The sequence below is a fragment of the Oryctolagus cuniculus genome, chromosome 6 (genome assembly GCF_051225735.1).
Source record: "Oryctolagus cuniculus isolate XC-2025 breed Fujian yellow rabbit chromosome 6, ASM5122573v1, whole genome shotgun sequence".
Taxonomy (NCBI): domain Eukaryota; kingdom Metazoa; phylum Chordata; class Mammalia; order Lagomorpha; family Leporidae; genus Oryctolagus; species Oryctolagus cuniculus.
Window position 1 is genome coordinate 110,897,807 of NC_142872.1, and position 17,448 is coordinate 110,915,254.

Sequence of the window (17,448 nt, forward strand, 5' to 3'; positions counted from 1 at the left end):
TCTTCCATCCACTGGTTCACTCTCCAGATGTCTGCAAGGGCAGAAGCTGAGCTGATCTGAAGCCAGGAGCCAGAGAGCTTCTTCCAGGTCTCCCACATGAATGCAGGGGCCCAAGAACTTGGGCTATCTTCTACTGCTTTCCCAGGGCGTAGCAGAGAGTTGGATCATAAGAAGAGCAGCTGGGATGAGAACCGGCGGCCATATGGGATGCTGGTGCCGCAGGTGGAGGAGTAACCTACTGCACCACAACGCCGACCCCAATTAAGCCTATTTAAAAAAAAAAAAAAAGACTCATTTATTTTATTTATTCTAGAGGGAAAGCATCAGAGAGGGAGGGATTTGGAGAGAGAAGTGATAGAAATGATAGAGATAGAGATAGAGATAGAGATAGAGATAGAGATAGAGTTAGAGATAGAGATAGAGATAGAGATAGAGATAGAGATGATAGAGACAGAGATATAGAGATAGAGATATCTTCTATCCACTGGTTTACCACCAAATGACCAGAACAGCCAGAACCGAACCAACTGAAGCCTGAAGCCAAGAACTCCATCGGGTTTCCCATATGTATTGCAGGGACACAAATACCTTAGTCATTTTCTTCTGCATCCCCAGGTGTGTTAGCAGAAAGATGGATGAAAAATGAAGTATCCAGAACTCGAACCAGCACACTGATACGTCAAACTTATCAGTGTTCAAAGTGGCAACTTAACATCTGCACTAAAACGCTGTCCACATTTTTATATAAAATAATTAAAAGACCGTTTTTATACAAAACTATTACTATAGGAGCAGGCTTTTAACCATTAAGGTGCCTGCATTCCACTTTGGAGTGCCTACATTCATTTTGCAGTTCTAGTTCCTGGCTCTGGCTTCCCTCCAATGCAGACCCATAGAGGCAGCAATGGTGGCTTGGTAATTATGTTCCTGCTGTCCACATGGGAGACCTGGATTGTGTACCTGGCTCCTGGCTTGGACCCCAGTCCAACTTTAGCTTTTGCAGATATCTGGGAGGTGACCCAGTAGATGAGAACTCTGTGTATGTGTGTGTCTGTGTGATAACTTTTTAAAAATAAAATAAAAAATATATAGTTTCTTGGCCTTTTAGGGCTAAGACCAAGTGTAAAAAGAAAATGCAAAATTAAAATGAAATAAATATTATATAATGTTTGTTATTATTGCAGTTGACAATTGGACATTATTGTTTTTTTGTTTTGTTTTGTTTTGTTTTGTTTTGTTTTGTTTTGTTTTGTTTTGACAGGCAGAGTGGACAGTGAGAAAGAGACAGAGAGAAAGGTCTTCCTTTGCCGTTGGTTCACCCTCCAATGGCCGCTGTGGCCAGTGCACTGCGGCCAGCGCACCGCGCTGATCCGATGGCAGGAACCAGGTACTTATCCTGGTCTCCCACGGGGTGCAGGGCCCGGCGCCCCGACCAGGACTAGAACCCGGTGTGCTGGCGCCGCAAGGTGGAGGATTAGCCTAGTGAGCTGCGGCACCGGTCTATTGTTGTTAACTACCATACTTGGAAAAATGAAAAGCTGTCAATCCTGTTAATCCACAGTACTTTTTCTTGAAGCTATGCTAAACAATGAAAATCTAGATTGGGAACCATTACTGTAGAAAATATCAGAGAGTTCCTTTCCCTGAAGTACCATAGATTAAAGAGAGGCTTACACACCCATTGTCTTATTTTGTTTAGAAAGGAAAAGGGAGGTAGCAAGTTGGGGAAGTTCTCTAGAAGCTAAGACAGTTTCTTCAGAAGAAAGATGTTGCATTGTGTTTTCAGTCAGTCCACGAGGAGCTGCACCAAAAACATCACTGACTTGGACATATTACAACACAGTCACTCATACTATTTGCGAAACCAAATCCAACACCAGTTAGTTATTTTATAAAATTAAGTATTTCCAGGTTCCTTTATCTCTTTGCATAGCTTGCAGTCCAAAAACATCATATCAGGGCCAGTGCTGTAGCACAGTGCATTAAGCTGCTACTTGCAGTGCTGCCATCTCACATTTGTGTGCCCATTCAAATGCTGGTTGCTCTGTTTCCAATCCACCTGTCTGCTATTCTGCTTGGTAAGGCAGCTGATGATGGCCCAAGTACTTGGCCCCTTGCCACCCATGTGTGTGACCAGATGGAGTTTTAGGCTACTGGTCCCAACTTGGCCAATCTCTGGCTGTTTCTAGCATTTGGGGGGTGAACCAGCAGATAGACGATCTCTTTTCTCTCTTCCCTCTGCCTCTGTCTCAGTCACTGTTTCTTGTAAATAAATCGATAAATCTTTTCTAAAAAGAAGATGTAGTGTCAACTTTCATATCACTGAGAACCATTCCTGTTATTGGCAGTCATCTACTATTCCAGGATCACTAGAAGTAATGAGAAGCTGCTCAAAGTATCCTGTGCAATTTGACACAGTCTTGAGGTGACATGGAGTATCTGTGAGCTGTGTTCTGAGTGAATCATGATGCATTGGATATTGTTGTTTTCTTTCCCCTTTCTCCCTTCCAGTGAAATCAGACGAGTTACAGACAATCAAGAAAGAATTAACCCAGATCAAAACTAAAATTGACTCCTTGCTAGGGCGCCTGGAGAAGATTGAAAAACAGCAGAAGGCAGAAGCAGGTAAGTGAAAAGAGTCTATGGCCACAGACAGGGTTGGAATTAAACCAGCAAAACACTGTCAATCACAGAAATGGTGCAGGGCCAGGAAGACACTGTCAGAGTATTAGAGTTGTATGCAGATATGCAAATTCTTTAAACCAAGAGTTTGCAATGATGAAATATGATTACTTTAGGAGAATATCTACTAATTTTACTGATTTATTTTTTTAAAAAAAGGAAAAGTATTTTGATAAAATAATCAGAAATAGTTGAATCACATTTGAAACTTTACATCTTAATATCAAGTAAGTTTTAAGAAAATAAAATCAATGAATAGGATATTAATATTAAGCTAAAATGATATTCATATTTTGTTACAGTGCTGGAGGAAAATTTTTAAAGTTTCAAAAATCATTATTACAATGCCCAAGTCCAGCCTTTGCTGACAGTCTGCAAAACATCTGTACTCAATTTCAAGAACCTTGACACTAACAGCATGCCCCTGGCACTCATGGGCCAAGTTATTTAATTATATTCTTTAGAATTTAATAGCTTCTCTCCATTCTAATACAAGTTTGATGTCCTTTTTCATGTGGCTACAGATATTTTTTTTAAATCATGGAAGATTTGAACTAAGATGAATTCAGAGCTGGTCAATAGTTTGGAAATTGTGTTCTGCAAGCCTTAGATGCCCTGGAGGCCTCCTTGGAGATGAGCTGGAGGTTAGGAAGAGACATAGTAGGTAAATGATAAACTCAGGTCCCCTGCACACCCAGACTTATTCCAACATGTATAACTCTACCCGCATCTGCTTTTTCATATTGAGATTCAACATAAGACTTAATTTACTGAAAAAAATTATACTTTAAAAAATAGCAAATGAACAATAAAGTTTTGAAAGCTATTAGTAAACTGAACCTCATTTTGTAGATGGAAATACTAAGAGGTTCAAGGAGATAAACTGATTTTTCTGTAACCACATATCTAGTTAATGATAGACCTGAGTCTCAAACCTAGGTCTTGTGACTGAATTCACTGTCCTTTCTAATTTATAGCCTCAATCTCAAGTGTTTCCCAGGGCTGGTGCCAGTATTTCAATGAAATGAGACTACCTAGGTAACTCCTCACAGATAAGAAACAGTTGAGACCTAGCACCTCTGTCCTACTATAGACAGGAACCTGTCTGTTGATCGTTAGCTCTGGGGTGACAGCTAAAAGTTACCTTCTGGTGATGAGCCACATGGAGTTCAAGAACAAAACACCTATGAGGGGGAGGGAGTGGCATAGCGTCCAGGATGAGAGACATACATAGTGGTCCAGAACTGATACATCACTCAGCCTCAATTATTCTCACTACAGCATGAGGAACAGTTACGGCTACCTCACAGTGCAAGGAAAGGATAAAACTGCACATGTAAATTACACAGCGTGGTAACTAGCACAAAGTTATAGTCTTATTAACGGGAGCTATCAAGGGTTAGTGGCAGCACTCATATGTACAGACAAATGAACCTTTCCTACCACTTTTATTTAGCTTTTTTTTAAGAAACAAAATGCATGTGCCTAGCGTGTGGTCAATCTCCCTACCACTGTTAAGTTAATATAGATGAGAAATGATAGACTAAGTAGAATCTCTTTATTAAAAATTTGATTACAAATGTATTTTCTACTGAGAAAGGAACACTGCCTATTCTTAATAAAGAAATTTAAACTTTGGAAAGTTTTTATATGCTGTCTGAGACACCAATCTAAAGTGTTGCTATAACTGAAATATCCTGTGATGTTGCCTAAATCAATATTTCGCTTTGAGGAACTTCTGTGAAATTCATTATTATGTAAAGCAACCCTTACAGCAAAGGACTTTGATAACCAATTTGCGCTTCAGTTTAAAGGATTATAGAGAACTCATTTAAATATAAATCACCTCAAAGAGAAAAATGTGATCCTTATTTCATCATATTATACCTTCCAGTTTCCTGCAGTGAATAATACCTTGCACATATCTTCTTGGAAAATCATCTATAAACATAACACTAAAACTCAAAGCTTGCATTTTCTTTTCATGAACGACTGTCAACCTTATTTTTGCACCGGTTTAAACTTTCCCAGTCATGAGACAGTTATTCTTAAAATGATAGATTTAGTCTTTTGATATTTATGTCTTTCTTACTTTGACATGTTATGAAGAAAATGAATTAATTTAATTTGTAGCTTCATTCTCTTAATAATTATCGCCTCAATAGTATACATATGTATGAAGATAAGATGATTATTTTCTAATATTTTCTTTATGAAAAGAAGTCGGAGTTGTATGGAACAAATTAATACTATGTTATGGTAAAAGGGTAAAATGCATTCAAATTCATTAAAAGTATTAATGCCTCATTAAATTTAAAGGTAAAGTCATTTTAATGCTTACTTGGTTGAAAGCTAATTGTTTAATCACTAGCATTCGCTCTTCATTTTTAACCTGTTGTTCATCTCTCATTCCCAATTCACTATTACACATATGAAAATGATTTCTAGCATAGAATTTGTGGCTTAGGAAGGAGAAGGAAGACCAGGAACAAAATATGGGGAACATCATCCAACATGGAACATGTCCTGAGTTACATAGTCATAGTATCATTTTGTCTCTATTCTTTGAAGTGAATTCTCAATCTCTTAGGAGTAATCACAATGATATAAAATTAGATCCCTATTCCTGAATTTGCATCTAATACATGTTTTATGATTTCCTCTCATCATTTGAATTTGTAAACTTCCTAAGAATAAGGTCATATCTTCTCTTTCCTATTCTGTCCAACACCATATGCTATGTACAGGAAGTGACATGGTGAGTTATTGAACTTCTTTAGGTCTCAAGATCCTCAAATGTGAACTATAGGAATGAATTTTGGCTCAAAATGTGAATCCCAGCTTTTTAAATTTATGTGTGAATCCACTATACCTATATAATTTTCTCCAATAAATACTCCAAGTAATACAATTTCTTTGGGGGATGCAGTAGCTATATAGATTATAGAAAACAATAAACAACCCTTAACATCAGTTTGTTTTATAAGTGTGCTTTATGCTTGATGATTCTTCTAAAATATCCCCATTATTTATATAATATAAATATAAATTGTCATATACGATAACATAAGTTGTCACATATGATAACATAGACTATGTGGTTTACCCAATGACATTAAATGACCAAAAAAGATAAAAGACTAAGAAGGAAAAGCAAGGAGTGGGTATCACACAGTGAACACTCAACAGAGACTCTCTTAAGTAAAAAAGACAACTATACATTCTTTGTCAGCTTTATTCCCAATAGCATGCCTGACACATTAACAACCAGTCTTATTTGAATGCCTCCAATGATAACTGAAATGTTAGGCACAGGCATTACAAAGGTCACAAACTGGAGTCCCATAGAATAAATTCACCCTGCCCATTTGTCTGATAAGACATCAACTTTTAAAAATTATTGTCCAAAACTTGTAATAAGACAAATAAATAGAAAAATGTCTGAATTCCTGTGAAAAAATGAATTTTTCAATACTATTACTCCCTCTACTTATGCGGCACACAATTTTCAGTTTGTTAATATCTTTTCCAGCCAGCTGATTTATACCATCTACTTCATTGCTATTCATGTTGGTATCTGAGATCCCTGTGTTAGATTATCCTTACACTGAGACAGGATGTAATTTACTTTCACTTGGTTCATTTATCCTCGTTATACCATCTAAAACCAAACTTGATGTTGAATTTCTTGTGAATACAAAAGTCCATTAAATATTAAAGAGAGCTATAATATTCTCACCCTTCCAAAACCTTTGAACAAAGAGTTGACATAATTGACCCATGGATATTCACTTGAATTGCATTCAGATTTTGGTCAGAGCATCTTTGAAACCTTCTTTTGCCTAGAGAAATAACAAGACATGCTTCTTATGTAACTTTGGCTTTGCATCTTGAACTGCTGTCACCTCTTCTCTGGTCTGTATATAGTCTGTTAACCATGGTTTATGGTACTCAGAATGGAAAACATTGTTCCAGATACGACCTGACTGTTACAGCATTTGACGTGACTACTGTTTCTGTTCTAAATACTTCACTGTTATCACTGAGATTTTGGACTGATTTGGTAATGCTTTTAGTTACAGATGTACTGAATATATGAATTGAGCTCTACTCTTCCTGAAGCTGCATTAAAATATTGGTGGGGTTAAAAAATAATTAAAATCTCTAGGCATAAAGAAAACAGGAAAAAAAAATTAGAAGCTAGACAACAAATGGATAAGCATACCTACCTTAGCACATCCTACACATTTAATTATAATTTTAATCATGTAACACTACAGGTTCAGAGTTGAGGGTGTCATCTCCTCTGGAAAAGGGGATATAAATAGATTAAAGTCCACTTAGGAAACATAGTCCTGTATCCTCATTCACAACTGCCCCTGCCACGCTTTGGCAGGAGGCTGAAGAAGGTTTCTCCACAGATCCTAAAACTATGAGTCTCAGGGCTTGAGAGTCCCTGAGAACAGGAAGAGGAGTAAATGTTTACACAATCATTACAAAACTGTACAGTGTTCCTCTCCTCCTCAGCTGCCACAACACTGGCAGGACAGTATGACTGTTTATCTGGGAACATGAGCAACCCAAGAGGGAAGATGGAAAGATACTGCCCTGATACTCCCAAGGAAATGGTCAGTCAGATCACCCCACATCATCTACACTTACAAAGCTGCCAGTCAGTGTTTTAATATTCTCTGTTGATACCAACATTCATGAACCACCATACAAAAGAAAGAATTTCACATTAAAAATAATTGCCCCACCCACAAAAAAAGGAAAGGAAAGGAAAGGAAATCACAGGAAACACAGATTGTACAAGAAAAATAAAATTTCAAAAAGAAAGAAAAATGCTGATTAATACCCTCACAGAGGTCAGAGATGATGTGGTAGTCATGAAATATAAAAAAACACTATGAACCAATTGTTGTAAGGGCGTATAAAAGAGCTTTTAGAAACTAACTGTAGGGGCCTGCATTGAAGCTTAGCTGTTAAAGCTGCCAGCTGTGACACTGGCATCTCATATGGGTGCTGGTTCATGTCCTGGCTGCACCACATCAAATCCAGTTCCCTGCTAATGGCCTGAGAAAAGCAGCAGAAGATGGCCCAAATGTTTGGGCCCCTGTACTCGTGTGGGAGATCCAGATGAAGCTCCTGACTCAAGGCTTCAGCCTTGCTCAGCTCTGGCCATTGCAGCCAACTGGGGAGTGAACCAGTAGTGTATGTTTGTATGTGTGTGTGTGTGTCCCTCTCTCTCTGTGTAGCTCTTTTAAATAAATAAGTAAACTTTAAAAAAAGAAATTAACATATAATAGTATAGAAAAGGGAGTCAATATAATAGGAAGCAAAATTGGAGAAATTCTCCCAGAAAAATATAGGAGAAGATGGAGATGGAAAATAGAGGAGGAAGGGTATGAAAATCACAAGATTAATGTCTGAATAACAGGGTTCCAAAAAGAAAGAGGACAAAGATTATCTGAAGTGTTCCTCAGGAAAAAAATATCACATCTGAAAGATGTAGTTAGCCAGATTGAGAAGATCCACCAAATACTTGGAACAATATCTGAAAATAGATGCACATAAAACCATATCATTTTGATACTTCAGAATATGAAGTTAAGAGTCTATAAATGCTCAGTGAAAGAGAGGGAAACAGAATGGAAATGATGTTTTCTTATAAAACCAAGAATCCCTAAGCCATAGGGTCCCTCAGTAGCTACACTGAAACCTAGAAGGTGATGAAAACATGCCCTAAAAAAGGCAAAGGGAGATGATTTACAATCTAAACTTCTATACCTAATTCCCAAATTGTTAAATGTGAGGATAGATTAAAGATATTCTCAAATGTACAAGGTCTCAAAAAATTTCCTTCAAAATTATTTTGTTAAAATATAAGCCTAGAAACATTAAAATGTCAATGAATTTATTTGCATATTTAGCAATTCACAAATTAGGCAACACCAGATCAAAAAGTGTTTCAGCACTCGATTAAGAGGTAAAACTGGAAAACTTTTATAAGGTTTTCTCAGAAGTAAGAAAAAATGTTTCATTGGTTAAAATAGAAAGTGCCCTTACCAATTATTTGGGATCTTCTGACTAAACTTGAATTTTGCTTTTCCTAATCTATGTCCATTCCCTCTGAGGTGGGTTTCGGTTTACTTCTTTTTTTTTTTTTAACTTTTATTTAATAAATATAAATTTCCAAAGTAGAACTTTTAGATTATAATGGCTTTTCTGCCCATAACCGGCATCCCACCCGCAACCATCCCTTCACCCACTCCATATCCCATCCCATTCACATCAAGATTCATTTTCAATTATCTTTATATACAGAAGGTCAACTTAGTATATACTAAGTAGATTTCAACAGTTTGCACCCACACAGATATATAAAGTGTAAAGTTCTGTTTAAGTACTAGTTTTACCGTTAATTCACATAGTACAACACAATAAGGACAGAGATCCTACATGGGGAGTAAGTGCACAGTGACTCCCGTTATTGATTTAACAAGTTCATTTTTTTGCCACAGTGTCTTGGTTTTCCATGCCTGCGAAACTCTCATGGGCTTTTTAGCCAGATCTGAATGCATTAAGGGCTGATTCTGAGGCCAGAGCACTGTTTAAGACATCTGCCATTCTATGAGTCTGCTGTGTATCCCGCTTCCCATGTTGGATCCTTCTCTCCTTTTTAATTCTATCAGTGTTAGCAGACACTAGTCTTGTTTATGTGATCCCTTTGACACTTAATCCTATCATTATGATCAATTATGAACTTAAACTGATCACCTTGACTAGTAAGATGGCATTGGTACACGCAACCTTAATGAAATTGATTTGGAATCCCCTGGCATGTTTCTAGCTCTATCATTAGGGATAAGTCCAAGTGAGCATGTGCCAAACTGTACATCTTCTCCCTTTCTTATTCCTACTCTTTATTTAACAGGGATCACTTTTCAATTAAATTTAAACACCTAAGAATAATTGTGTGTTAGTTAAAGAGTTCAGCCAATGGTATTAAGTAGAACAAAAAAAAATACTAAAAGAAATAAAATAGTAAGCTTTTCCTTGACAGTTACGACAAGGGCTGATCAAGACGTTGTTTCTCATAGTGTCCATTTCACTTCGACAGGTTTCCTTTTAGGTGCTCAGTTAATTGTCACTGATCAGGGAGAACATATATTTGAACCTTTGGGACTGGATTATTTCACTCAGCATGATGTGTTCCAGATTCCTCCATTTTGTTGCAAATGACCGGATTTCATTGTTTTTTACTGCGGTATAGTATTCTAAAGAGTACATATCCCATAATTTCTTTATCCAGTCCTCTGTTGTTGGGCATTTAGGTTGATTCCATGTCTTAGCGATTGTGAACTGAACTGCAATAAACATTGAGGTGCAAACAGCTCTTTTATTTGACAATTTAATTCCAAAAGAAAAACCTAAAAAGCTTTTATTTCTAAAGAAAATAAAATACTGTTCAGGACATAAAAATTATTTATTGTGTGCAAATAGCTTAGCTGCACCAAGTATTTACATAGTTAAAATTATGTAAAAACTGAAAATCAATTAATCAAATTTATAATATGACTCTTTTGAGAAATAGAAAGCGCATGGAGACGATATGAGCAAGAACCAAGTCTTCAACTTCTTAAGAATAATGCCAATTATGATGCATAAAATTGATCTAGAAGCAGCAATAGAAACATGTCATTCACAGATATCATGGCGTACATTTAAAGTAATCAGCTGAGAGGAAAGCCCTTGAGGAGCTAGAAATGGTGAGTAGGTAGAAAGAGAAGGCTGCTGTTTTTCATAACAAATTTTGCAGAAATGTTTGACTATGAAAATTAAAGTATTTTTTAAAGAAGCTAAATGTAAGGTGAAAAAAGATAGTTGTCACTGGATCAAAACTTTCCTAGATACTCACTAGAAAGCTTCTGTACCTATTCCTCAGAAAACAGTCAAAGTAAAATGGCACTGGACACATGTTAAAAATAACAAAGAAGTCTTTATTTAAGATTATTGCAATAAGAGATGGAAATTCAAATTAATCCTATTTTTTCAAAAGACAGAAGGTTTTTTGAATGTCACATGAGTTAATGAAAAGGAATTGGAGGGCACTGGGGGTGGTGAGTGATGTTGGTTAGTAAGATTTTATAGGCTTCTCCCCTCTCCAGAGGGTGGGAGAAAGTGGCCTTATCTTATTTGTTTATTTATTTATTTATTCTTTATTTATACAATCAAAAAGGTCCTCAACCACTAGTTCACTTCCCAGATGCTCAAAACAGCCAGGGTGGGACCAAGACCAAAGCCAGGAACGAGGAATGCTGTCTAGATATCTCCCAGATAGGTGGCAGAAACCCAAATTACTTGAGCCATCACTTCTGCTTCCCAGGGTCTATATTAACAGAAAGCCAGAGTCAAGAGCTGGAGCTAGGAATCGAACACAAGCCCTCCAGTGCTAGACAGAGGTGCCTTAACTGCTGGACTAAACATCCACTCTGACACTATCTTTATTAATGATTACATGTCAAAGGGATTGCTTGCAGATCTTAATAAAAGCATTTCTGCTTTTTCATGCAAGGAAGAATGTATAGCTGCAGGTTTTCTAAGTTAATATTCTAAGAAAAGTGAGGGCCAGGTCCTATTATCAGGAAGAAGTTTGTCTATGGTTTAATTGAGCTAGGCAGAACATTAAAGCCATCTTTTGTTAATAACCTAATTACATCTTTCAAAATTGAACTCTGTCTCCTCACTGCCCCCATCTAAATATACTTTTCCCTCTGTGTCTTGTCTCTGTCACCTCACTATTTAATAGATCCTGTCAATCAAATTGCCAACTTCAGCATCTCTTCTACTCTTATTACAGTCAGTATCCCCAAGCCTTACCTTTGGGATCTGTTTACTTCATCCCTTCTTTAATTTTCCCCAAGGCTCCTGCAATTCCCAAACCCACATCATTTCTCACATGTACTGTTGTGCTTACTTTATTTTTTAACAACTTTCTTGAGTTCTATTTTATGTGGAATAAAATTTAATTATCTCAATGGCGTAATTCAATAACAGTACTTTTACTGAATGAAGCATCCATCATCACGAATTAGAACGTTTTCATATCCCTACACACTGCCTTGTAGCTGATCCTTTCACTTGTTGCTATTTTCCTCTTCAATAAATAAATTTATTACTAAAATATTGAAGACTTCAGGCAGGAATGAAACAAAACTAGGTTTGCTTCCCACTGGAGACCTAGTTCAGCTTACTAGCTGCCTGAAACTAGGAAAATTACTTTAAAAATTCATGAAATTGGAAAAATAAATCTCTCCCTTAAAATTAATGTGGGGTTCAAACCAATACAGGATGTCAGTACTTAAAAAAATGATTTCTATCCAATTTGTGGTCAGCTCAACAATCCAGGGTATTTCATGTAAACAAAATTGAATTCATTTTCTCCATAAATATACTTATGTAACTGATACTTTAATCTAAAAGCATTCCTTCTATGTAATTTTCCTGGTGTTCATTTGTTCAGTTGATAGTAATGAGTTTCATCTTTCTAAATGGCATTTATTGGAATCATTGAGTTAAATTCATATTGTATACAGGTGTTGTAGCAGATTTTTCAAAAGTACAATTTAAACTGATATGCAAGCACGATGATCCCAGGATACTAGTTGGCTGTAATAAATAATGTGACTGTTTTTGTATCAACATTATTTCCGACCATCTGCTAAGCACAATTCAACTAGCAATTATCAAGCAATTAAGCCAGCATGTCAAAAAACTTAATTGCAAACTCAACTAATTTTCGGAGTTATATTAATGATAATAGCTGTGCAGCAAACTCAATTTAATAAAAATGCTTTGAACATAAATCCCAACAATTCTAACTTGTGTTCTGAATCATATATTGCTTTTGAAGTAGAAATAAGTGCAGAAAAATTATTTGAATATGAGGATTGAAAGTTACTATCAAATTATCTTATTTCATGGATTTTTAAATCCTTGGGCCTTTTATCTCACAGAGAAATACTGATCTGTCATTTTTAATTCTTTTCCTTTGATAGTCATTTTTTAGCCAGAAAATTTGCCCCTAACTAAACAGATTTATTCATTCCTGAATTTAGAGATTGTCTGGTTATTGAAAACATTCAGAGTATTTTCTTGCTGTGTCAAATTAGGCCTTTTTTTTTCAAGAGTTACATTTAAAAAAGCCCAGTCAAAAGAGTCATAAATCCTTAAACTGAAATTCCAACTCTGGTATTTATTATTCCGTGACCATGGATATCTTATTTAACTTACTTATGCCTCTGTTTTCTCATGTGTAACATGAAAAATGCTCTATAAATGATACAATGCTCTATATTTCAAAGACTAAAACTAACTAATGTTATACAGTTAACATTTCATAAGCATTTATTAATTGGCAACCATTATAAACATTTTTTGCTATTGTAATCGATGATGAGGATAGTATTAGAGATCTCTGTTAGATGTAAGTTGCTGGCTTTCCAAAGCAAAATAGATTACTAAATCACTTACCTGCTCACAAAAGAAATGTTGTGGTCATCCATCACTCTGTCTTAGAGACACCAACAGACTCCAAAAGGCAAAAGTCCAGAGGCTGCCCTCCTTCCATAAGCACTCAAACACTTCACATTTTATTTTTCTCTTGAAGACTTATCACTATAAATAAGAACAAGTATCTTCAAGAATATCTCAGACCAACACTTTATTTTGACTCCTTGTTTAGGGGCTGTCATGTACAGCTTCTGTTCGGAGTCATATTTTTGTTACCAAATTCAATTGTCACTTTGACTATGAAAAGAATTTGGCATACGGAAATTTATTTTCATTATTTGATTTTAGAACCATTTGTAGATATATTCAGCAAATATTTAATTTGACTGTAAGGTCAGTTAGTCACATGGGACACAAAAGTGAAGAAAAATGTTTCTACCTCCGAAGAAGCTTTAGAGACCATACAGGTTCACTCACATATACTCACCATAAAAAGCAAAAGTGATAAGTAGAAAAAAACTGTGCAGATAAAGGAAATATTTTGAAGTAGAGAATAAATAGAATAATATTCATTTCTAAAATAATTAAAATTGGATGATTATTCAGAAAAATACAGCAATTTGCTTTCTTTCTATTTCAGTAAGATAATTACTGGATCAAAATTTCCTAAACTGTGAACCAGCTGTTTAATAAACACGATGTGCTTTCCTCTGTGATTTTGTTTAGGAAACTATCATTGTTCAGTGATTTTTACATTTCTTATTGAGGTGATGACAGTATAGTCTATCACTAAAACCCAGACTGATTATATTTCTGTTAGATTACTAAGAAATAATTGCCATCATAATTAAAGCTTTCTTTCTCAAACCAGATTATATTTTCTACACATTTAATTTTCACATTAATTATCAAATAAATGAAGACAATTTATAGGTTTTTTGCATTGAACTATATCATTACACCATTGCTTTTGTAATATATGCTCAAATTGCATGTATGTTGTATGTTAATATAAAAACAGAGTATAATTTAATATACAATGTGTGTCTAAACATAGAAATAAAGAGGTTGTATGAAAGCCAATCCAAAATATCTTTGTAATTATGGTTCTTCATGATTGCTAGTAATGAGATTTTAGTACAGATATTTGTCTGTAGAAATTAATTAATATAGATTTAACTTAATAACTGTAGAGCCTGTAATTATAATGTTTTTTTTTCCGTGTAAGAACATATTCACTTATGAGTATATCTCAAAAAATTGTGGAAAACTGAATTAGTTTATTTATATGTAAAAAATTTTGAAGCCCATTGACAGTTTTTTTCATAGTATGCATTTTCTGTTAATTTTTTAAAGACACCTCATAATTTTCCTCACATGAGCACATAGCAGCTTTCTGAAACAGATATTACTTTTATGTTCATGCTTCAGAGAAGAAAATTACAGTTAATAACTCTAGTAATTAGGAGAGGAATGGATCCCATTTCCTCTATCCTATTTAATACCTTTTATTATCTTTTGTATGTGTAAGGTATTCAGTGAAGGGTATAGAGCACATCAAAATGTTTCTTGGTAACCAATTTGTATTGTGATTTTAGTTTACAAAAGATGGACACTCATGGCCGGTACCACGGCTCACTTGGCTAATCCTCTGCCTGCGGTGCTGGCACCCCGGGTTCTAGTCCCATTTGGGGCACCGGATTCTGTCCTGGTTGCTCCTCTTCCAGGCTAGCTCTCTGCTGTGGACCGAGAAGGCAGTGGAGGATGGCCCAAGTGCTTGGGCCCTGCACCTGCATGTGAGACCAGGAGGAAGTACCTGGCTCCTGGCTGCGGATTGGTGCAGCGTGCTGGCCATAGCAGCCATCTGGGGGTTGAACCAATGGAAAAGGAAGACCTTTCTGTCTCTCTCTCTCTCTCTCTCTGTCTAACTCTGCCTGTCAAAAAAAAAAAAAAAAAAAAAAAGATGGACATTCATATTATCCCCTGAATAGGCAACTGAAAATTCTAGAAAACTTAAACACATTTGAGAGATGGTTAAGACATTAGTAGAACAACCAACCATAAGACAGCATTTGATTATCAGAGCTTTGGTTCATCAGAGGAGGAGAGGTCACATTCACCTAGGGAGATCAAGAAAGTCAGCTATGTTTCCAAAGATAACTGAAATAAATTGACATATAAAGCCAGGTGAGGACTGCCCATCTTTAAAGCCTAGTCTTTCTCAGATTCTGTGCAAATCTGCCATGCTTCCTAAGCCAGATATCTTTTTAGAGGAAAAAATAGTAATATGACTTCCAACACAAAAATACAAGGGTTCTTAGAGAACAAGCATTTCTGAAATTATTCAAGACATGAATATGCTAGAGCAAATAAATTCCCAATACCATGTCAGTCTTAAGGAAAAGTCCATTTCTGTGTTATAACAAAAGGATAAATACAATAACCCAATGTTGAAAATGTTGGCTTCAAGAAAAGCAATAATAATTCAGAACATTTTTCACTGCATAGAAAATAATTGTTCAATCCTAAGCCGTAAGTCCTCTCTATTTCTTGAAATACCAACACCAGGTCTTGACATCATGGGCATTTTGAATAATAAGCATGATGTCCTAGAGTGGCAAGAAATGAAAAAGTTGAAGGATAAGTATAAAGAAACAGAGAAAGGAGGCTAGTCTTGTGGTGTAGCTGGTAAAGCTGCCCCCTGCAATGCCAACATCCCAAATGGGCACCCATTAGAGTCTCGGCTGCTCCACTTCTGATCCAGCTCCCTGCTAATGGCCTGGGAAAAGCAGCAGAGGATCACCCAGGTGCTTGGGCCCTGCTACCCATGTGGGAGACCTGGAAGACCTGGCTCCTGGCTATAGCCTGGCCTAGACCCGGCTGCTGTGGCCATCTGGTGAGTGAACCAATGATGGAAGGTCTTTCTCTCTCTCTCTCTCCTTCCCTCCCTCCCTCTCTATAACTCTGACTTTCAAATAAATAAATATATCATAAAAAGAAACAGAGTAAGAGAATCTTTTCTGTAGGCCAAAAGATCAACAATAGCAGAGGCAAAAGAAAAAGCAAGAGGGAGATTGATGTCAGAGGATTCAATACTCTTTAGAGCTCAAACTGACCTGTCCATCACAGATTTTTCTTAATGCATGCTGGTCATAGATGTGTGGGTGGGATTTAAAATTCAGAGCAAGCATTTGGTTAGCAGCTGAAACATCTGTGTCCCATATTGGAATGCCTGCATGTTATTTATGTAAAGGGAACAAATTTCATGTATTTCACAAATACAGTTTTAAGAGCATAATGATACTCCCCACTCTACCTGCACTCCCTCTTTCTTTCTCCCATCCCCCTTTTCCTATTCTTCTAATTTTTGCAATGCCATAAGTTTTATGCTGAGTTGAAATATGTCAATGTTTATTTTCCTTTTAATATGTCAATGCTTAATTTCCTTTTTAATACTGTAAACTCTTTTTGGCTCTATGAACTATCTTAATTGCCATAAAATATCGACATATAAACTCAAGAGGCAGCATCCTGTAAAACTCAAGTAGAGTGATGCAATAAAAATTGAGTGGTAGGCCGGCGCCATGGCTCACTTGGCTAATCCTCTCCCTGCTGCGCTGGCACCCTGGGTTTTAGTCCCAGTTGGGGCGGGTTGGGGCGCCGGATTCTGTCCCGGTTGCTCCTCTTCCAGTCCAGCTCTCTGTTGTGGCCCAGGAAGGCAGTGGAGGATAGCCCAAGTGCTTGGGCCCTGCCCCACATGGTAGACCAGGAAGAAACACCTGGCTCCTGGCTTCAGATTGGTGCAGCATGCCTGCTGTAGCGGCCATTGTTGGGGTGAACCAATGGAAAGAAGACCTTTCTCTCTGTCTCTCTGTCTCTCACTGTCTAACTCTGCCTGTCAAAAAAAAAAAAATTGAGAGGTAAATAATAATAATCAGAATTAGTGAAAACAATTCAGTTTTTTGTAAAAGTGATGAACACATGGAAATAAGTTGGGGAAAGAGAAACATAAGATGGCCTAATTTATTAAATATTTAATGCTTCTTGATATTTTCAAGGATGAAAAACAACCATTAGAAGAAAGAACTATTATGCTACTAGCATAAATTCTATTTTGGTGAGTTTCTGCAAATGGAATATATACACCCTAACAATCAGAGTATATTTTGCTAATGTAAATTATAGCTTTATTTGTTGAGCACTTATTACTTGCAAATCACTACTAATACTTTGATTTACTAATCCAAACCA

At 36.4% G+C, this 17,448-nt stretch overlaps 1 protein-coding gene across 9 annotated transcripts in view; it reads left to right on the forward strand.

Moving 5' to 3' along the window:
• RALYL (RALY RNA binding protein like) overlaps positions 1–17,448 on the forward strand; it is an 837,272-nt gene that overhangs the window by 765,959 nt on the left and 53,865 nt on the right. For 8 of the 9 annotated variants that reach the window (XM_017341419.4, XM_089335473.1, XM_017341418.4 and 5 more), the window contains one exon: positions 2,512–2,625. The exons of the other annotated variant lie outside the window; for it this stretch is intronic. In XM_017341419.4, coding sequence (XP_017196908.1) covers positions 2,512–2,625 — 114 coding nt within the window. The remainder of the gene's footprint in view (positions 1–2,511; positions 2,626–17,448) is intronic. 9 annotated transcript variants of the gene reach the window in all.